The sequence below is a fragment of the Ursus maritimus genome (assembly GCF_017311325.1).
Source record: "Ursus maritimus isolate PB19 chromosome X unlocalized genomic scaffold, ASM1731132v1 scaffold_X1, whole genome shotgun sequence".
NCBI classification, from domain to species: Eukaryota; Metazoa; Chordata; class Mammalia; order Carnivora; family Ursidae; genus Ursus; species Ursus maritimus.
The window spans coordinates 107,218,901-107,242,230 of record NW_024423319.1 but is presented as its reverse complement, the minus strand read 5'-3'; the positions used below and the strand labels follow the sequence as shown (position 1 = coordinate 107,242,230).

The 23,330-nt window shown below is 39.5% G+C and overlaps 2 protein-coding genes across 4 annotated transcripts in view; both read left to right on the top strand.

Moving 5' to 3' along the window:
* The first annotated feature begins 214 nt into the window (after positions 1-214).
* The window catches only part of MBTPS2 (membrane bound transcription factor peptidase, site 2), a 44,791-nt gene continuing 21,675 nt past the window's right edge, over positions 215-23,330 (top strand). For all 3 annotated transcript variants that reach the window (XR_005835618.1, XR_005835617.1, XM_040633531.1), the window contains exons 1-5: positions 215-399; positions 3,533-3,681; positions 6,664-6,910; positions 13,240-13,343; positions 14,992-15,119. Coding sequence is in view for 1 of the 3 variants with exons in the window: in XM_040633531.1 (XP_040489465.1) it covers positions 325-399; positions 3,533-3,681; positions 6,664-6,910; positions 13,240-13,343; positions 14,992-15,119 (703 nt within the window). In the remaining 2 variants the exon portion in view is untranslated. The remainder of the gene's footprint in view (positions 400-3,532; positions 3,682-6,663; positions 6,911-13,239; positions 13,344-14,991; positions 15,120-23,330) is intronic.
* On the top strand, positions 16,494-19,521 carry YY2 (YY2 transcription factor). The gene is made up of 2 exons (XM_040626458.1): positions 16,494-16,508; positions 17,018-19,521. Exons 1-2 carry the CDS (start codon positions 16,494-16,496, stop codon positions 18,647-18,649), a joined length of 1,647 nt encoding a protein of 548 aa, XP_040482392.1. The 3' UTR covers positions 18,650-19,521.

Here is a 23,330-nt window from a genome sequence, read left to right as displayed (position 1 = left end):
ATAGAGAGCCAACAGCAGGGAGGGCCAAAGCCTAAGAAATCGCTAGAGGGCTTGGAGCTGGTGCGGAGGCAGACGCCCACACCTCCGTGCCCGGGTGTCTCACGAAAATAAGCCCCCGCGCCTTTTTCCGGTGCGCACATGGCCGTCTGTGTGTGCTTTCCGGAAGGGTCCGGGGGGAAACGGCACCACCGCGAGAAAAGAACCGGTGGCAGCTTGGTTCCTGCGCGGATGCTGGGGCTGTAGGCGCCGCGCTTTCGGCTCGTTGCGGCTCACAGGGAGGAGGACGCCGGGGCTCGCTTTCCCTCCGCCGCCTCCGTCACTACCATGATTCCAGTGTCGCTGGTAGTCGTGGTGGTGGGCGGCTGGACTGCCGTCTACCTGACCGACTTGGTCCTGAAGGTGAGGGCCTCGGGCCTAAAGCCCAAGCCCGCGGTGTCCTGGGCCGGGGCGCAAGGCCCGAGGCCTTTTCTCTTCCCCTGCCTCGCGCCTCCCGGGCTGGAAGCCGCGCGGCCAGTACCCACGTGCGCCTTTCCGCGTGGCTCCCGGGCCTTGTGGAATAAATAAAACACGGCGGACCGCGGGAGGGGTGTGGCGGTCTGCTCAGCTGCCGCAGTTGCATTGCGGGGCGGTACAGGCCCCGCCGCCTTCGGGTCCTGCCCGGGAGGCGCCAGTACTGGGCTCGGGAGGGCCGGGGCTTTGCCAGACCCCGCGGCAGTGCACCTGGGAGGAAAGTAAAAAGTTCGCCTAGGAAAGGCATCGTTTTCCCTCATTCTCTTTATGGCTGTCCCCACCCTCCAAAGACCGTGGTACTGGAATGAATCTAAATCAAGTTGTGATTTAGATCAGCGGTCTCAAACTTTAAAGTGCATACAGTCATTTGGGGTTCCTGTTAAAATTCGCTTTCTGATTCAGCAGGTTTGGGGCGGGGCCTAAGATTCTGCATTTGTAACCAGTTCCCTGGTGCTACCAGTGTTGTTAGTCTACAGACCGTACTCAGGTAACAAGGATTTAGATAACTAGTTTGACTACTCCAGTGCTAATTTGCACCCTGCACCCACTTCTAAACACTAACTTCCTTCCCCCACACCACACGTACACCCCTGGTGCACGGTCCACTCTTCAGCTCTTTGGGAAGGGTGGCAAAAATTATACGCAATTGTCTGACCACATGTTTCAAGCAGCCTTTGAAATTGAATAGTGGGGGGAGGGGGTGAAGGTAACAATAAAGTCATTACAACATACAGATATTATCCCACAGTACAGTTCTCAAGTGTTTAATAAAACCTTCATGTTATGAATACTGTTCTAAATAGAATATTAGAGTTTAGTATTGTGTGTTTTAGGTGTAACAGTAGAATGAAATGATACTTGTACTTCTTTGTTGGATTTAAACTTGCAAAGTGAGGAGGTTTTACAGTGGAATCCTTAGAGCAAGGGCTGGGTTCAGCCGCTTCCCAGCCTTTGTGACCTTGGCCAAATTACTCTCTGCCTCGGTGTCTTCATTTTCAAAATGGAGGTAATAATAGTAAGGATCTTCTGAGATTGTAGAGAAGATTACATTAGTTCATGCACCTAAAGTTTTGCTACTCAAAGTGAAATCCAAGGACCAGCAACACTCACATCATCTGGGAACTTGTCAGAAATGTAGAATCTCAGGCCTTATCTCTGACCTACAGAATCAGGATCTGCATCTTTACAAGATCCTTAGGTGCTTCCTCTGCAGGTACTTGGCACACTGTTTAGCATATCATAGCAGTACCAGCCACTGCTTCTTTAAACAGTGATTTTGTTGTTTAGAAAAAACAAAGCCACGTGATTTCTTCATGTTGCATATGTGACAAAAATCCAAAATAAAAAGAACTTTTCAAACCTTTACAGTCTCTGGTCAAGTGTGTGAGGTGATCAGGTTACTTCACTTTCAGTAACAGCCCCTAGTTCCCCAACAGAGCACTATTCCTCCAGCAAAAGACCTAACTCTCACTCAGAATATCTGCCTGGGGAATGGAGAGACCTCAAGTTTTAGGAGTCTGCACCTTCAGCTTCTCTGCTTCCAACTTGGTTTGCGGTTCCACGTTTGGTTCTTCTAGGATTTCCTCAGTAGACATAGACTGAAGGGGTGTGTCACTCTACTTTTCCAAGTCCTGGAGAACAAGCAAGTTTTAAATACTTCGCCTGAAGACTGAGAACAGAGATCGTTATAGATCCAAAGGCGAACAGATACCTGGATTCAGTCAGGTCATTTCTTATGACTGATAGGGCTGAAATACCATTCTAGAGACAAATTTCTCAAATGGATGAGCATCAATATGACAAAAAACTGTATTTACTGTAACTGAGGGGTAATAAGGGTGAGTGTCAGGGTATATAAAACAACCTTACGTTATCCAAAATCCTACATTACTCAAGGACTTCAGACTTCCCTAAAGATAAAATTCTTGTTAGGCTGTGTATAAGCAGCTGTCCCTTCAACCCTGAAAAATGCAAGTTACTAAAACCCAAGATGGCTTTACATAAGTTTTATACTTTTAAATGATCAAAGGCAGCCTAAGTTATTAGGGTTGTTGCTCATAAGAGGGTACAAAGCACTGATTCCAAGTAACTTGCCCCTGTATTGGATTGGTTGGGGGTCTTTTTAAGTTATAACACAAGACCTCGTTTTGTCGTAACAAGGCTTCTAGAACTCTGCTGTGCAGTGTGGTAGCCACTAACTACATGTGGTCATGGAGCATTTGAAATGCCACTAGTTCAAATTGAAATGTGCAGTAACACTGACACTGGATTCAAAGACTTTTGAACAAATAAGTACAAATAAGTAAATGGAATGTAAAGTATTTCAATAGTTTATTACATGTTGAAATGATAGTATCTTAGGTATTTTTAGTTTAAAAATATATTTAAGTTAATCTATTTCTGTTCACTTTTTAAAATTCAGCTACTAGAAAATAAAATTACAAATGTGGCTTGCATTTATGGCTCACATATTTCTGTGGGACAATGCTCCTCTAAGCAGAGCTCAGCAAACTTTTTCTGTAAAGGGCCAGATGATAAGTATTTTAGGCTTTGTGAGCCACAGCATGTCTGTCACATAGTCTTGGTTTTTTTGTTGTCTTTTTTTACAATCCCTTAAAAATGTAAAAACCATCCTTAGCTCACAGGCTATACTAAAACAAGCTGTATTATGGGGCCCCTGGCTATCTCAGTCAATAGAACATGTGACTTGATCTCAGGGGTCATGAGTTTGAGCCCCACATTGGGCATAGAGATTACTTAAAAAAAAAAGAAAGAAAGAAAGAAAAACAGGCTGTAGGCCACATTTAACTCATGGGCCATAGTTTGCCAGACCCTAACCTCAACAGACCAGCTAGTCTGAGACCTTTAATATCCTTTAAGAATAAACATAAAGCTTTTAAATTATAAGTAACTGGACAGTCAGTATCTTGCTTTCCTGTAGAAAAGACTTTTTAAAAATTTTCTTTAACTTCATACATGTTCTTCAAAACTGAATGATGTGGAACTTTTCTTTCTCTCCTAGTCATCTGTGTATTTTAAGCATTCTTATGAAGACTGGCTGGAAAACAACGGATTGAGCATCTCCCCTTTTCACATAAGATGGCAAACTGCTATTTTCAATCGTGCCTTTTACAGTTGGGGACGGCGGAAAGCAAGGATGCTTTACCAGTGGTATTCTTCATTTTCTTATTTTGGTTTAAATTGGTCATTGTGATCATGAGAAATGCTTGTTAAATGAACTATTTCCATTATTTTCCAATCTACTGAGTTTTAAAATGTTGGCAGTATACAACTTTTCTGGTTTTATATGAACTTAGGAGATTACATCATTGTGCTTTTGCATACATCAAAAATCAAGGTTCTATATCTTGATCTGGCTGGTAGATACATGATACACATGTAAAAATTCTGTGAGCTGTATGTTTGAGACTTGTGCACTTTACTATGTAAGTTATACACTACTAGAAATGCAAAAACAAAAGAAATGCAAAGAAATTGGAGCATTTTCCATCAGGAAACTAATTCTGTAAAATTCTGTCCCCCATCATCACACATAGAAACAAGGGTCCTGGGAGTCATAGGATGCCCAAAAGTCTGCAGGCTTTCCCCTGTACTTCTTTTGTGATACCCTTCCAGGGGAATGATATTTAAAATATTTTCACAACCAGTAAGGCATATACACAAACCATTTGGGAAAATGGCCAGCTGGATTGTAGCAGCAGGGTTCTGGAGTCCCCTGGCCATGCCAGGCATACCCCTTTAATTTAGCAAATTTCTTCAATCGAGGAGCATGTAGTGTTTATTGTTAAGAGGTTTATAATGATTTCTGGGATACCGTAGAGATTGACAGGTTTTGTAGTTGGCAGAATTTCTAGTGTGGGCACAGGAGGCCTTTGTCTAAATTCCTTTTTGCTAGAAATTTAGCTCCAAATGGAATAGAGCTAAATGTAAATAATCAGATCATTAAAAAGCAAAAAACGCAATAGCAGATCAAACAAAATAGAAGGTAATAATAAAGAGCAGAAATCAGTGAAATAAAAACAGCAAAATCAGCAAAGCCAAGTGTTGGTTCTTTGAAAAGATTAATAAAACTAATAATTGCCTTCCATAATTAAGAAGAATAAAAGAAAACACAAGTAACTAAAAAATCAGAATTGAATGGTTAGTATCAAAAAGATAAAAAGTAGCAAGCATTAGCGAGGATTCAGAGAAAAGGGAGCCCTAGTGCACTGCCGATGGTAATATAAATTGGTACAACCACTGTGGAAAACAATATGGAGGTTGGTCAAAAAAGATGAACTAAAATACCACCAGATGGTAGTAGCTACGCTTGTGGTGAGCACAGCATAATGTACAAACTTGTTGAATCACTATGTTGTACACTGAAACTAATGTAACATTGTCTGTCAATTATACTTCAATTAAAAAAAATAAAAAAAAAAGAAATACCATATGATCCAGTAATTTCACTACTGGATATTTACCCAAAGGAAACAAAAACACTAATTCAAAAAGATAGAGGCACCCCTATGTTTATTTCAGCATTATTTACAGTAGCTGTGATATAGAAGCAGCCCAAGTGTCCATCAGTAGATGAATGGAGGGGCGCCTGGGTGGCTCAGTTAAGTGCCTGACTCTTGACTTCAGCTCAGGTCATGATCTCAGGGTCATGAGATCGAGCCCTGTGTCAGGCTGTGCACCGGGTGTGGAGCCTGCTTAAGACTCTGTCTCTCTCCTTCTCCCTCTGTCTCTTGCCACCTCCCCATGTTCTCCCCCCCACCTCAAAAAAAATAAATAAAAAATATTAGTCTTAAAAAAAAAAGACGCATGGAGGGGCTCCTTTGTGGCTCAGTCAGTTGATTGTCCGACTCTTGGTTTCAGCTTGGGTCATGATCTCATTGATCATGAGATCGAGCCCTGCATCAGGTTCCACACTCAGCAGGGAGTCTGCTTGAGGATTCTCTCCCTCTGCCCCTCTCCCCACTCGCTCTCTCGTTCTCTCTCTCTAGAATGAATGAATAAATCTTTTTAAAGAAAGATGAAGGGATAAAGAAGATGTGGTATATATACATAATGGAACATTAGCCATAAAAAAGAATAAGATCTTGCCATTTGCAACAACATGGATGGACCTAGAGGGGGTATTATGCTAAGTGAAATAAGTTAGACAGGGAAAGACAAATACTGTATGATTCCACTTATATGTGGAACATAAACACAAAACAAATGAACAGCCAAACAAAAACTAAGCAGAGTCTGAAATACAGAGAACTAACTGTTAGTTGCCAGACGGGAGATAGGTATGGGTGAGATAAAGAGGATTAAGAGGTACAAATTTTCAGTTACAAAGTAAGTCATAGAGATGAAAAGTACAGCATAGGAAATACAGTCAATAATACTGTAATGATACTGTATGGTGACTAAGCATGCTGAGTATTGAATAATGTATAGAATCGATATGATGTATAACTGAAACTAATATAATATTATATGTTAATTGTACTTCAATTTAAAAAAATCAGAATTGAGAAAAAGGCACATTACTGCCTCTTCCATAGACGTTTTTAAAAAATGAAACTATTGTGAATGGTTCTATGCCTATAAATTTGACAATTTAGATGAAACAGACAAGTTCCTTGAAAAACACAACTTAAAGAAGGCTAGAAAATGTAATAGATTATTCCCAACTATAGAAGGGTAATTTGTAATTATTTAAACAGTAGAAGGAAACTGGTGTTAAATTTTACCATGTTAATATTTAAGCTCATCACAAAATATAGCTAAAATAAAATGCAAACAAAAGAATTGGTAGAGGAAAAAAGATATGGATATCTATCATGTCAAAAGAGCTTTCATAATTATATGAGAATGAGTTCAAAACAATTCTGTGTAAACGGGCAAAAGACATGAGAGGAAAGAAACTTTTTATTGGGAACAATATTCAGCCTCTTCAGTTATGAGAGAATTACAAATTATTTCAGCTGCTTAAAGAGCTCAGTGCGTGTGCTTTGGTTACTTACCTGAAGTTCAGGTAGGAAAATGAGGCCAAAGTAGTGCAGTTTTTAGCCATCATTTTAAAGCTGGTCAAAGAATTTGTTAATCCACGAATTGTAAGGAATTATATGTTTATGTGATTCTGTTTCTTCCCAACAGGTTCAATTTTGGAATGGTGTTTGGCGTAATTGCCATGTTCAGCTCTTTTTTCCTCCTGGGGAAAACGCTGATGCAGACTTTGGCACAGATGATGGCTGACTCTCCCTCTTCTTACTCTTCCTCCTCTTCTTCTTCTTCCTCTTCTTCCTCCTCCTCTTCCTCTGCTTCTTCCTCTTCATCATCTTCCTCTTCCTCCTCCTCATCGTCGTCCTCCTCACTTCACAATGAGCAAGTGCTACAAGTTGTGGTAAGTACCTTCTTTTTGCTTTTTAAGTTTATTGCAACACAAATATGAGGTATTTCTTCTGGCTAGCATAACTCCTCTTCATGTTATAAATATGGAAATAGATGAAAAGTCTCATGATTTCTCAAATTACCTGCTTAAACAAAAATATTAATAGGATTATAGCAAAGACTTGTTGCAATATGTAGTACCAGTAGTAGTAGTAATAGAACAAATGCACCATCATCAAGACTGTCAACAATTACACAGATATTTGATTTAATTCATGTTGTCTTCTTGAGGTGTTAAATGATTGTTTCTATCAAGGAATGAGCTGGCCTATTTAAGATCTCTATACTGTATAAATAAATTGTATTTTAACCCTGTGTAAAGTGTTCCCCTTTCCTCTTCATGGCTTTCAGGCTCTAACCAATAATATCCTTTTATTTAAAAATATAAGACCTTGAATGGTCACTGTGATTTCCTGATGTGAAGAATAATGTGCTGAGTTTTACTCCTTTGACTATAAGCTATTTTAATAATTCTCACTTGAAAGCACATGTATAAACCTATACCTTACTGATGCATGTCTCCAGAGTACAGAAGGGTGCTTTACCATTGACTAACTTTTATTTCAAATTTTATATGTGTATAGTTTTTATTTCCATGAGTCATGGGTGTTATGTTCTTAATCATGCTCTTATTAATGGAATAGACTATGTAAGAGTTAGTTACTGATACTTTTTTAACTTTTATTCTTGTGGTTTCTACTAGGCTGGGCCACTGTGGGTAGATTTAGAAGTCATTTGTAGAGAATGATAATGAATCTCTCCTGTGGTCATAGCTCTTTTTTAGAGGTTCAAAGGATTCGCCAGATGAGGCCTCAGAAGAGATGATTTATTTCTTCAACATTTACTAAATGTATTCTGCCTACTGGCCCTATGCTGAGTCCTGCTTATATGGGGAACAAAATCCAATCCTAGCACTCATGGAGCTTTTAGTCTAGAGGGAGAGCTGCTGTGATTGTGCTACAGTTGGACAGAGTACCAGGTACTGTGGTACAGAGAAAAGGCATGCTGAGATGTCCCTGGCACTGGGAAGAAAGGAGAGGAGAGCTTCAAAGGAAGGGTGAGGAGGGTCCCCATAGCCTCTAAGGAAAGATAGCAATTGAGCATCCCAGTAACAGAGAGAACCATATTTGCTTATTTAAGATCTCTATACCATATAAATAAATTGCATTTTAACCCTATGGAAAGTGTTCCCCTTTAGGGAGGGGGGAATAATAGAATAATAATAAAACCTAGATAATATACAGTGCTTCCTGTGTGAGGTTTTTGTGCCCATTTTATTTTATTTTTGCAATGATCTAGAGGTAAATATCTCATCACAGATGAGAAAACCAAGGAAGAGAGGTGTTAAGCCACTTGCCTATAGTCACAGCTCGTAAATGGTGGGCCCATCGTTCACCCACCACTGACCTCAGAGCCATTATGCTCTACTCCCTAAAGAAAGACCAGTAATTCAGGGCGCCTGGGTGGCTCAGTTAAGTATCTGTCGGCCTTCAGCTCAGGTCATGATCCCAGGTTCCTGGGATCGAGCCCTGCATTGGGCTCCCTACTCAGTGGGAAGCCTGCTTCTCCCTCTCCCTCTGCCTGGGGCTCCCCCTGCTTGTGCTCTCTCTCTCTCTCTCTGCCAAATAAATAAATAAAATCTTTAAAAAAAAAAAAAAAGAAAGAAAGAAAGATCAATCAGTAATTCTTCAAGGAACTATAAAGTAACTTTCACCTGTGTCTAGGAGGTATATGGTATATGGTGCAGGAGATAAGATGGGAAATATTGATAGTGTCTCGGTTATGAAAGACCATTCTAAGAAGTTTTTATTTAGGGGGGCATCTGGCTGGCTCAGTGAGGCTGGAGTCATCCTAAACTCTCAGGCTACACAATTGGTTATTGTTTGCCACGGAAGAGGATAGTAGAAAAAGAAGCAGGTTGGGAGGAAATGTGATCATTCACCTGTCTGCTTAGTAGGATTAGAATGGCAAAGTGTGTTCAGAGACGAAATTATTTCTTCTTTCTGCTTCTCAGTTTATTCATAGAGCTCACAAAAATATTGACTCTTGTTAGGAGAGTCATGCTTCAGAACCATGAAAAAGTCAGCTGTCCTCTGTAAGTCCACTGTGCATATTTATGTATACAGTTAAGAATGTTATGTCTCCTGGCTTTAAGTTCTTGTAGCTCAGAGAATGTACTTTCTATTTACATTATAATTCCCTACAGCCTCTTTCAGTATTAATTCCCCAAAACCTGGCACTCTGTGTCATTGAGAGATCAGAATCCTGGTACATCTACTACCCTGTGTGATCATGGCCAAGACAGATGGGCAGTCACATATTGTTGCCAGCAAATAAGACCTACCATCTGTTAGTATAGTCACACACTCAAATCCTTACCTTATCTCATCATTACATCCATAAAATAATAAAGCAAAAGGGGCGCCTGGGTGGCTCAGTTGGTTAAGCATCCAACTCTTGATTTTGGCTCAGGTCATGATCTCAGCGTTATGAGATCAAGCCCCGTGTCCGGGCTGTGTGCTCAGCATGGAGTCTGCTTGAGATTCTCTCTCTCCCTCTCCCTCTGTCCCCTCCCCCTGCTCGTGCTTGCTCACTCGCTTTCTCTTGCACATGCATATGTGCACACATGCTCTTAAATAAAGAAAATCTTTTAATAATAATAATAAAGGAAAGGAACCAATGTCCTATTGAATCAAGCCTACTGATGTATTTGAAATAAAGGTAAAATAAGATGTGATATAGAGAGAATGTATAAGAATTAATCTTAAGTACGTAAATTTAGAAGAAGGGTCAGAGAAGAGGAAACTACTGATCTAAACAGGCAGACCCCTAACAACGTGGAAATGGAGCAGGTATGTAGAAGAGCATACCCTGATATTCTTAGAAGGAGTTGCTTAGTAGGGGCTGAGTAAAGAGAACTTCAGATAATGAGCATCATAAAAATATTCATATCTTTTGACCATTTATTTCCACATCTAAGACTCTAGTTTTAAGGAAATACTTCCAAATTTGGAAAAAAAGTATTCATCAAATTCTTATCTTGACATTATTATTACAGAGAATTAGAAACAACCACAATGTGTAATTGAGGAATGCTTAAGTTATGGGATTGTCATACAGTGAAATATTATGCATACATTAAAAACGAAGGTTATGAAAACTAGTTTCATAACTAGGGAAAGACACTTGCAATTAATGAATTTAGAAAGTGATCCAAGCAGCATGGTTTGAATCTCCTCTTCAGTTACTAAAGGAGACTTAAAAGTGAAATTCCTCTATACACAAAGATAAATTCCAATTGAATTAAAATCGAAACAAAATCATAAGGCCTTGAAAGATAAAAAACGGGTTTCTGCTATATGAACACAGAATTAGGACGACATAAGCATAACATTAATGGCAGAAACCATGAATGTTGATAGATTTGATGACATCAAAATTTTTATATATCAAAAAACTAAAAATAAAATTAAAAGGGAAAAGAACTTGGGAATACATCTGTGGTATGTATTACAGAGGGCCAATCGTTGATATTCAAACTGATCTTCCAGAGCAGTAAGAACAGAAGAACACTCTTGGAGAAAAAAATAGACAAGTCATGAGTAGACTACTCACAGAAGACCTATTAATGGTCAGAAGTAGGGGAAAATTTGAGCTTTAATAATCATCAAAGAAATGTAAATCAAACAATGAGATACTTTTTATTTCTCTCAAATTGCAGATTTGGAAGATTTGAATAAATATAAGTTTGCCCAAGGTTATGGAAGGGTTTGCTTCTGGAGAACAGTTTGATATGTATCAAAGTCCTTTAAATTTTGTGTAATGATAGCATTTATACCCTCCGTGAAGCATAATATTAAACATGGGACAAGGATTATCTTATTTAATCCTCGAAATCACCCTTTTATGTAAATGTGGTTATTTCCATTTTAATAGTGAGGAAATTGCGATGTTGGGGGGAGTAATCCAAACTTCCTTGAGGTTACTTTAGCTAGTTAGAGATGGATTCGGAATGTGAAACCCAAGTGACATGTCTCCAGAGCCTGAACCAACCATGCTTGTCTAAGAATTTATTCCCCCAGGGGCGCCTGGGTGGCACAGTGGTTAAGCGTCTGCCTTCGGCTCAGGGCGTGATCCCGGCGTTATGGGATCGAGCCCCACGTCAGGCTCTTCTGCTAGGAGCCTGCTTCTTCCTCTCCCACTCCCCCTGCTTGTGTTCCCTCTCTCGCTGGCTGTCTCTATCTCTGTCGAATAAATAAAAAATCTTATAAAAAAAAAAAAAAGAATTTATTCCCCCAAAATATTTGAATATGTGTTCAAATATGTTTAGCAAAGTATTTATAAGAGGAGAAACTTTTAAAACAATTAAATGCCTAACAGTCTTTTATAGAATGCAATACCTCTATTAAAAATTATGTTGAATCAGAAAACACTCATGGAAAAATGTTTATGATACTATTAAGTGAAAGGGGCAGGTTTCAAAACCATATTTGTAATAAAAGTATAATTTTTAAAAATACATGTATACCAAAAGACTAGAAGGACATAAATTAAAACATTGAGAATGGTTTTTTGTTTCGTGTTTTGGGAGCAGGATTATTACAGGCTTCTGGGGCGCCTGGGTGGCTCAGTCATTAAGCGTCTGCCTTTGGCTCAGGGCGTGATCCCGAAGTTCTGGGATCGAGCCCCACGTCAGGCTCTTCCACTGGGAGCCTGCTTCTTCCTCTCCCACTCCCCCTGCTTGTGTTCCCTCTCTCGCTGGCTGTCTCTCTCTGTCAAATAAATAAATAAAATCTTTAAAAAAAAAAAAAAAAGGATTATAGGCTTCTGTTTTTCTTTGAGTTTCCAGTTTTCCTGCTTTAAACACATTTTATAATTAAAGTAATAATAAGACAGAGGAGGAATTTCCTCTAGAAGGATACTTTTAGGGTCCAACTCCTGGACTATGAGAAATAGATGCTCAGTATGTAAATAATATTAATGATGCCTGGTGTGCCCCACTTAACCTAATTTATGGAATTTCTCCTTAGCAGATGACATAACTTGGGAGTGATTATTTATCTTACAAGGCAATTCTGGGTATCTAAAAAACTATACCATGCAGCCCTTACAATAGCAAACTTGCTTTGTGTATGCAGTGATATATACATGTACATCATCTTAGTAGCATGTGCTTGCAAGACAACTTCTCCTTCTTCATAGGGCCTTGACATGTGTGTATGTTCCAAAGAACTTACTTCCTGCATTAAATTTTAATATAATATGTATCATTTTGATACTATTTTTCTGACCAATGTACTAAACAAATTGATGGAATCAAAGAAATGGGAGGGCATGGTGCTCCCACTCCCACACCAATGAGGCACTTGATTACACTACCCTTAATTACCAGCGCTCATGTAACTCGAGAATACTAAAATGAAAACTCATTGATGGGAGGCAGGAATATCCTATATTACTCACTTAAGTACTTTGAACAATGCAGAGAAAGGACTAGGATTTATAACAAGAATTTCCAAGTCAGGCTTATAGGCCCTGAGGGTAGAACAGTTGTGAACTCTGTCACTGTCACTCCACATTCCCTGGTACTTTTCCAGGCTCCGTAATTCTTTCCCATGGTGAAGACTTCAGGAAGGGAAAGTTTCGACTTTTTAATCTGGTGTTTACTATTATCTTAAATTGGTGTTGTGCTTAGTTCAAAAAAAACTGATGTTTTTATTTTTATTGTGATAGAAGTAGAGAATGAACCATTGATATTCATATTACTTTTACTTTTTTAGAAAAGGTTTTATTTTTTTTAAGATTTTATTTATTTATTTATTTGAGAGAGAGAGAGATAGTGAGAGCACAAGCGGGGAGGAGAGGGAGAAGCAGACTCCCCTACTGAGCAGGGAGCCCCCATGTGGGGCTCGATCCCAGGACCCTGAGATCATGACCCAAGCGGAAGGCAGCCACTCAACCGACTGAGCCACCCAGGCGCCCCAAGGTTTTATTTCTTTATTTGAGAAGAGAGAGCATGGGGGGGGGTATGGGGGGAATCTCCAGCAGATTCGGTGCTGAGCATTGAGCCTGAAGCGGGGCTCCAGGTGGAACTCAATCTCATGACCCTGCAGTCATGACCTTAGCTGAAACCAAGAGTCAGATGCTTAACCAACTGAGCCACCAGGCTCCCCTACTTTTAGTTTATAGAACCTTCAGCCTGGAGGTTTAAGCTTTAACACGGAGTGAACATCATGGTTTCTTGGTACCCAAGTATGTATTTATCATTGTGTCTGTGAACAGGTTCCTGGTATAAATTTACCTGTCAACCAACTGACCTATTTCTTCGCTGCAGTTCTCATTAGTGGTGTTGTACATGAAATTGGACATGGGATAGCAGCTATTAGGTAATAATATTTTTCTTTCTACTACATGTAAAAATGTTTTACTTAGGAGGGTTTATTACTAAAATCTGCTACATTTGATAGTTTTTTCTTTCTGTGGATATTGCCCAGTGCATATGCACATTATTTTGAGGTAACTTCTCTTTTATAAAGATTAACATATTGATGAATATACTCAATTAACTATGTGCACATTCTATCCTTTGCCCTTTGCCAGCCTGGTTATATCTTCATGGTGCTTCAAGATTTTCATCAAACCCTGAAACCTAATCTTGATATTGATCATTAGGTCAGAATGATAACCGCTAACACTTGGAGCTCACCCACCTGCCTTCTTAGTACTTTGTTTAACTTACTGGCTGAAATACTTTCCTGCTTCTACTCATGGCCTATGCTGGCTAGAGCAAGAACATTGAAAGTTCTGGGTTTGTTAACAACTGTAGCCTATCTAGTAACCCAAGTAGAAGATAAGAGAGGATGAGACCTGGAATTTGCTTCAAGTATCATGCCCTGTTCTTGACTACTCAAACGTATCATTTTAATTATACCTGAGCATTTTAAAGGCTCCTAAACTTATAAAGTTGTGATGGGGGAGCACAATTCCCCCTTCACTCCCACTGATAATTACTGCCATGATGAACACGCATACTGATGGGAATGTGTTTTATCCTCCAGGTATGTGAACCAGATAAAAGGTTTTATTGAAGAATATGTAATCACTTCTTATTATTTTCCCGTTGCTTATGAACAAGAGTCTGTTGACTGCCAATAAACCCTCATCTTTACAGAGTATATATTGTTACACAAGTGTGACATATAATGCTTTAAGTGTGCGGCTACTTTTTTTTTTTATCTCTCACCTTTGCTTCCATATTTTTAGCATTGCAGCCTTTAGGGTTTTGCATATATAATCATTGTTATTAATAGTTTAATACTAAAATGTATGTTTGTGAAACATAAAATCTAACTGCCAAGTGAAAGTGAATTTTACAGTCATATATTCAGTATTAAATGACAGCACAATATATTTGGGGAATGGTTTTTTTAGAGTAGCTGTTTGATCTTATGAGGCTCTTAGGTGTAATTCGATTTTTAGAGAATGAATTGATAAAAAATAGTTCTTTGAAGGACAGTCTGAGCTTTATGCATATTTATACTGACTTTAACATTAATTCAACAGGAATACACTTAGGTAAAACTCTACTTTTATTAATAATAGCTAAAACAAATATAAATAGATACTTTACTTGAATTATATTTTCTTTTGTGTCCTTCTCTGAAAATAATTCAGAGTAAACCATAAAAATATTTTTCATTTAGTTTCTCATGGAAATATTCACCATTTCTTTATATATGTGACTAATCTCAAGTTATTTGCTCAGCATATTGGTTTCTAAAAGTTTTGAAGTTTTAAGCCTATTTCAGAATCCCCTTGTTTTACATAATGTAATTTCAAAGATAAGCAGAATTGTACACTATCATAAAATTATGAGATAAATATACATCATATATGAGTTTATTTTTCTTGACTGTCCAGAGACTTATTAAGCAAGAATTTAAATCACAGTGGTAAGTTTTAAGATTAAATACATTATTAATTTGAAAAATGCAATACTAGTACTAAATTCCTTTTTTTTATGTGATTTCTTAGGGAACAAGTTCGATTTAATGGCTTTGGGATTTTTCTGTTCGTTATTTACCCTGGAGCATTTGTTGATCTGTTCACCACTCATTTACAACTTATATCACCAGTCCAGCAGCTAAGGATATTCTGTGCAGGTAACAGACTTAAATTTCTTTGTTCATATGTGCATCATAATGGAAAGTATTCACATCACAAATGAAAACATCTCACCTTTTGGTTGATAAATTCAGTTTGTAAGACTCTTAGTTAAAAGTAATAAAGCAAGGGGCTCTGGGCTGACTCAGTCTTAGGAGCATGCGACTCTTGAGCTCAGCATTGTGAGTTTGAGCCCCATGTTGGGTGTAGAGATTACGTAAATATTTTTTTTAAGAAGTAATAAAGCAAAATAATTTACATTCCAGTGTCTTCAAAAACAACAATTTAAAAAAGGTTGAGAGTAAAATGAACAGGACATACCATGCAAATGTGAACAGAAACTATGACTACATTAAGTTAGTTAGACATAGGGGGTGACTTAATAATCATAAGGAGTGTAATCCACAATGAAACTGTTATCATTGTGAACTCACTGCATCAAGTAACAAACCATGAAAACAAAAATGGAAAAAATGCAAGTACAAGGAAAAAACAAAAATGTAATAAAGGTAGCTCTTCTCATCTCTCAGTTCATGGCAGGTAAGTATGAAAAGTCAGATCATTAAAACTCAAATTAGTAAAGTAAAATTCAATAAAATGTCAAACTCTATATCATGACAGTTTCTTTTCAAGTGACCATGAGACATAAAAATTGACCAGTTTAGTTCAAAACACAATTAATTGCAGTATATTTAAAAATGATAATGACATAAGTTGTAAATTTTTGCTAAAAGGAAAATTCACTGCCTTACACAGTAATGAAATAAGAAATGAAAATAAGTCAGTTAAGCATTCAACTGAAAAAGTAAGAGAACTATAAAATAGTTAAGAAGCAATATAATTAATAAGGATGTAGGTAGGAAATTATAAATTTGAAAAGAAAAAAAAAAAACTTAAGTCCAAGAGGTTTTTTGAAGAAAAAAAGGATTATACATGGCAAAAAAGCATGTATAGACAGAATTTGCAGTCAGATTGGGGAATGAAACTGATGCAGAAAAAATTAAAACAATTATAAAAGTGTTCTTTGTTCATCCCTGCAAAAAATTTTCAACAACTTGGATATTTAAAAATATAAATGGCATAAATTCCAGAGAAGAGAGAAAAAAAATATAAATAGGCTAATTACAACAGGAGAAATTAAGAAAGTTGATGAAGAATGTCCCTGAAAGTTTCATAGCTGTAATTCTTCCCAATCTTGAAGGAAAAGGTTGGTTTTTAATTCCAATTTAATACAAACTTTCCATATCACATAGAGAAGGAAAATTTTAAAAAAATATTTAGGCTAATATAACAGTGATACAGCATCTTGTAAAGTACCAGAAACTCTACATATGGTGTATCTAAACAATGCAAGGATGGCTCAATAATAGGAAATGTATTTGAAAGTGGTAAACATTATTTATCATTAGGGAAAAAAAAAATCCTCATCTCAGCAGATATCGGGCTGGGTATTTAACAAAATTCAACAGCCATCAATGGCCAAAAAAAAAACCCAAAAATTTCCTTAGTAAAAGTAAAAATAGTTGGATACTTCCTAATGGCATAATACTAACAAGCATTCCTATTAAAGGACGAGACAAGCAATCCCATTATCAATTATCACTGATACTATTAAATGGTCTCTAGATGTGGGCCAGTACATTAAGAGGGAAGAAAAAATCAAAAATATGAGGAGTAAGCCTTTTTTTCAGATATTATTATATACTTTTGTGGGGGAAGGAAACGAAAAAATCAACAGAAATATAGAAAAATTCAGCGAAGAACCTGGCTACCGAATTAATATTCAAAAAACAATAGCGTGGCGTTCGGAGTGGGGAGGGGAGGGTGACGTGTGCGTGAGGGCTGGAGCGTCCACGAGCACGTGAGGGTGAACGTAAGCATGCATTTGTTGAGGTAGTGGGAGGCGCATGCGCCTGGCCCTCCCAGAAGCACTCGCGTCTTCCGTGTCTTCGGCGTCCTCCGTGTCTTCGGCGTCCTCCGCGTCTTCGGCGTCCTCCGTGTCTTCGGCGTCCTCCGCGTCTTCGGCGTCCTCCCTGTCGAGACCGTCCCTGTCGAGACCGTGCCTTTGGAGACCGTGCCTGTCGAGACCGTCCCTGTCGAGACCGTCCCTGTGGAGACCGTGCCTGTCGAGACCGTCCCTGTCGAGACCGTCCCTGTGGAGACCGTGCCTGTCGAGACCGTCCCTGTCGAGACCGTCCCTGTGGAGACCGTGCCTGTCGAGACCGTCCCTGTCGAGACCGTCCCTGTGGAGACCGTGCCTGTCGAGACCGTCCCTGTCGAGACCGTCCCTGTGGAGACCGTGCCTGTCGAGACCGTCCCTGTCGAGACCGTCCCTGTGGAGACCGTGCCTGTCGAGACCGTCCCTGTCGAGACCGTCCCTGTCGAGACCGTGCCTTTGGAGACCGTGCCTGTCGAGACCGTCCCTGTGGAGACCCTGCCTGTCGAGACCGTCCCTGTCGAGACCGTCCCTGTGGAGACCGTGCCTGTCGAGACCGTCCCTGTGGAGGCAATGGCGATGGAAACCATCACGGAGTACGAGATTATCAGCGGCAATTGGGTCCACGGTGGCCACCACCATCCGCCTCTGATCGCGCTGCAGCCGCTCGTTACCAGCCACCCGAACCAAGGGGACCACGACCAGGAAATCATCATGGTGCAGACACAGGAGGAAGTGGTGGGCTACTACGAGTCAGATAACCTGCAGGCCAACAATAATTTCGAGGACCAGATGGTCATCCCGGTCGATGAAGACGACTCCTTCCGGCAGACCCTGGCTTCCTTGTCAGCCTCCGCGTCATCATCAACCTACAGCCGCAGCAAGAAGCGCAGCAGCCAGAGCAGGAAGGCCAGCGGTAAGAAAAATTACACCACCAGTGAGCCCCGGGCGGGAAGTAGCAGCTCCGAGGTGGGCTCCAAGAAATGGGAGCAGAAGCAGGTGCAGATCAAAACCCTAGAGGGTGAGTTCTCCGTCACCATGTGGTCCCCAAGCGAGAAAAGAGACCATGAGACAGGACAGACTGAGAACTCAGCTCCTGATTATTCAGAGTACATGACAGGGAAGAAGCTTCCTCCTGAAGGGATACCTGGTATTGATCTCTCAGATCCTAAACAACTGGCAGAATTTACTAAAATGAAGCCAAGAAAACCCAAAGAAGATGCTCCGAGAACAATAGCTTGTCCTCATAAAGGCTGCGTGAAGATGTTCAGGGATAACTCTGCTATGCGGAAACATCTGCACACTCACGGTCCTAGAGTCCACGTATGCGCAGAATGTGGCAAAGCTTTTGTCGAGAACTCAAAACTAAAACGACATCAACTGGTGCATACCGGAGAGAAACCCTTTCAGTGCACCTTTGAGGGCTGCGGAAAACGCTTTTCCCTGGATTTCAATTTGCGTACACATGTGCGAATCCATACCGGAGACAGGCCCTACGTGTGCCCGTTTGATGGTTGTAGTAAGAAGTTCGCTCAGTCAACTAACCTGAAATCTCATATCTTAACTCACGCAAAGAACAAAAACAGCCAGTAAAGAGAGGACCCTTCTCAAGCTTGGGAAGTGTCTTCCAGGAGTGTGATTGGAAATAAATATGCCTCTCTTGTGTATTGCTTCTAGGAAATAATTTTTTTAATGATTCTTACACATCTAAGGGTCATGTTTTCATAGAGTAGTAAAAAAAAAAGTAAAATTTAAAAAAAGTATTTCTTTATATAACATTAAGATGCTATATCTTGTTTTGTAATGCTATTTGAAATATATGGTGTTTTTGTAAATTTTGGTCCCAATAGGAGGATAATTTATGAACCTCACATCAAAAGACAGTTCTTTATACAACTGTTATAAAAACGGGACTTCTTTTCAGGTTTTTTAAAATATGAAGTTCACATATTGCCTACAAATTTTTAAAGTTCTGTATTTTCCAAATGTTCATATTTATACTTTTAGGAATATGTTTGGTAATTCTTTGTATGTTTTTTCTGAAGGTTGATAATTTTGCTTGCAATAGATTTTCTTTAAAAGAATGACAATTACATACGTAGGTAAAGTATTTTCCTGTTTAAAAAAAGGTATATAGGTTTTATTTGCTATCTTCATTTTGGTTGTATTCTTTGATAACACGTTTTTCCTAACTTTTAGCTGCATTGATTTCTATAGTATTGAATATTAGATGTGATTTAATAGTATTAGTCAATTTAAATCTATTTTAGTCATTTTATTTGCCCCAAAATACTGTCAGGTGCTGTTGTTTAATTTCTTTCCATGTTCAGTTAGAGAGTGGTGCTCAGTTGTAGAATATATTGTGTATATATTGACTTTTAAACACTTGATATGTATATCTTGTGTAAAAGAAAAAACAAAAATAAAATACCTCTTCTGAAGAAGGAAAAAAACTTGCCTATATAAATACCATAGCTAGAAAATAGAGAAAATGGGGAGGGTGCTACTGGCATCTGGTGGGTAGAGGCTAGGGATCCTGCTAAACATCCTACGGTGCACAAGATAGTTCCCTACATCATAGAATTATGTGGTCTAAAATGCCACTAGTGCGACTGTCAAAAAACTCTGCTCTAGAAAAAGTAAAAGTCATAACAAAGATTCCTTTGGTATACTTACAAATAAATCATTAATGGACAAGAGGTTGTTTAAATAAAGGAAATGTGTGTTTTCTACTACCCTTACTGCCACTTAGCCATCGTGGGCAAATCTGGAATCTAGAGGGGTGATATTGTACCAGCTGCATCCCTGACGAGGTAAGAAGGTGCCCGGAGAGTCAGGAAAGCAGTGCTGCTCTGTGCCCCCTCTGACTGTTTAGATGAGAAAACAGTAAGGTCTGTGCTATGGTTGTGTGGTGGGATTATCCTGTTAAGGGAGAAATGGTGAGAGTGCAACTCTCCTCGTGGACTGCCGTCCTGAAGAGTTGGGGGAAAGCTGAATTTAACACGTGGTAACAGTGGCAAACCTAATCAATGTTGGGGATGGATTATTTTATGAAATTGTATTGGGAGTAGCAGTTTGGGGGGGGAGGTTTATAGCTATATCCCTAAATTGGTTTCACTAGAGTAAATTCCAGTGGGCAAAAAAATGTTTTTGTTTTAATTTTGTTTTTTAAATGAAGCTATGAAAGCAATATAAGAAAATACGAGGTGAGCATCTTCTACAGTCTTGAACTGGGAGAGGCTTAATGCAAAGGAACAATCTGACCACACCAAAATGTCAAATGTCTGCGTAGGCAAAACTATAAACCAAGCCAAAAAACAAACTGGAAGAAAAATTGTAATACCTCTTACAAAGGACCAAATTCGGGGGTGCCTGAGTGGCTTGGTCAGATAAAGCATCTGCCTTCAGCTCAGGTCATGATCCCAGGCTCCTGGGAGCCTGCTTCTCCCTCTCCTCCCCACTCTTGCTCTCTCACTATCTCTGTCTCTCCCTCTCAAATAAATAAATAAAATCTTTTAAAAACCCCAAAGTTTTCAAAATATACATTCAATAATAATATATACAAATTAGTAAAAGTAAACAGGTGATGGATAGAAATAGTTCTCAACAGAAAACAAATAGTCTTTTAATAAACATGGAAAATGTACAAGTTTATACTTAGACAAATCACAAAAGATTTTACTTTTAACCTGACAGATGGCAAAATCTAACATTATCGTAGCATCCATTGTTATTTACAGGGCAGTGAAATGCCAATTATGAGAACATTAGTGCAGACTCATTGGAGGTCAATATTTTTAAAGATTTTATTTGAGAGCACAAGAGAGCACAAGCGAGGAGGAGAGGAAGAAGCAAGCTCCCCACTGAACAGGGAGTGCAACATAGGGCTCGTTCCCAGGACCTTGGGATCAGAACCTGAGCCGAAGGCACTCAACTGACTGAGCCACCCAGGCGCCCCTGTAGATCAATTTTTTTAAAAAGATTTTATTTATTTATTTGACAGCACAAGCAGGGACAGAAAGAGAGGGAGAAGCAGGTTCCCCGTTGAGCAGGGAGCCCGATGCGGGGATCGATCCCAGGACCCTGAGATCATGACCTGAGCCAAAGGTAGGCTCTTAACCAACTGAGCCACCCAGGCACCCCTGGAAGTCAATTTTAATGCACTTTTTTTTTTGACCCAACAATTCCGTTTCCATTCCTTCACAGATGCACACTTAATTAGGTATATAACAATATGAGCAAAGCTGTTTGTTGCAGCATTGTATGAAAAAGTTAAAACAGCCTAAATGATCATTAGTAGAGAACCTTATAAATAAGTATGTTTTTTAATGTGGATTGCTCTGTAATGGATATAAGAACTGGGTATTCTGATAAATTAGTGAAGTAATGGATGTAGAAAAATTAATAAAGTAGTGGATATAAGAAACGGGATAGGTATGAATATGCAAATGAGGGGAGAGTCCAAAGTACATACATGGAAAAGCAAAATATAGTTTCCAATAAACAGTTTGATATCATTGGTGTATTTAAAAGATCTCTCTCTGTATAGAACAGAAAAGATTATTTACCCACTGTGTCCTGTACTAGACTTGCTCTGGATATTTCTGGAATTAAACAACTTACAACACTCAAAAAAAATTTGGAAGAATATCTTAACAGTGTGAATAAGGTACATAAACATGTCTTAGGTATCTGACTATAATAGCTAAAAATAACAATGGCTCAAACTCTAATAAAACATTCCAAATGTAAGTAGTTCAGCACTGATATGTTAATTCTATTATTTGGAGGACTCAGGCCCTTTCTCTCTTGTAAGCTGTACTATCCCAACATGCAGCTTCTATGTCATGGACTCAGGTTTATCTCCATCATAGCTACATTCCAGCCATAAGGACAATGATAGCCCCATCACTTCCACTCATGTCCTGTTAGCCAAAGCAGTCATATGGCCATATTCAGCTTCCTGTGAGTATGGGAAATGTCTTTAGGTTCCTTTTTTTTAAAAAATATTTTGTTAAATATTTAAGAGAGAATGAGAGAGCACAAGCCAGAGGCAAGAAGCAGAGGGAGAAGCAGACTCCCCGCTGATCAGGGAGCCCAACTTGGGGCTTGATCCCAAGTCGATCCTAGGACCCTGGGATCATGACCTGAGCTGAAGGCAGACAGACACTTAACCAACCAAGCCACCCAGGCACCCCTTTAGGTTCCATTTCTGTCGTTATAAAACATTGGTTCTCAACCACTGGTGCTGTTACCTTCCTGGAGATGTTTGGAATGTGTGGCGCATAGGGGGCATTTGGTTGCCTCAGTGAGGGGAGAGTACTAATGGCATTTAGCGGATGGGAGCCAGGAATGCTAAATATCTTGCAATGCAAGGGGCAGACTTGTACAACTAAAAATTGCAAGGTTCAGAGTGCTAGTAGAGCCCCCACCCTGCCCTATGAGAAAAACTAGTAGAAGAAGGAAAGGATAGGTATGGAAAAGAAGGGTATCGGGGCGCCTGGGTGGCTCAGTCGTTAAGCGTCTGCCTTCGGCTCAGGGCGTGATCCCGGCGTTCTGGGATCGAGCCCCACATCAGGCTCCTCTGCTAGGAGCCTGCTTCTTCCTCTCCCACTCCCCCTGCTTGTGTTCCCTCTTGCTGGCTGTCTCTCTCTCTGTGTCAAATAAATAAATAAAATCTTTTAAAAAAGGGGGGGATATCTAGTGATATGCTAGTGATTGTTTAAGCCCTGGCTCTGGAGGGGAGAATTAGGAGCTCTCATATGTAGCATTTGCTGGTTTCTGTGGTATATTTACTCCTGCCTTGGCCAATTTCAAGGTGCCAACCCTAAGTCCCTGAAGGAGGAATTAGGAAGAGATGTACACAATCAGCTGTGACAAGCTGGTAGGACCAGCCTCTGCACACCACTGAGTTCACCTTAACCTTCTCTGTAGTGAGAAGAGAAGAGAAGAGAAGAGAAGAGAAGAGAAAAGAGGAAAAGAGAAGAGAAGAGGAGAAGAAAGAAGAGAGAAAAGGGAAAGGGAAAGAAAGAAGAGAGAAGAGAAAGGAAAGAAGGAAGGAAGGAAGGAAAGGGAAAGGAAAGAAAGGAGGGAAAGGAAAGAGAAAAAGAAGGAAAATCTCTGTATATATGATAGAGATGGTTATAGTCTGTGACATGGTGTAAGATACTGTGTTTGGTCCATCAGTATTAACTCTCCATAATAGTTTGATTCTTAGAACACTCTCTTTTTCCGAGTACCATCGGGATTTCCATAAACCAGCTCAGCAAGAATG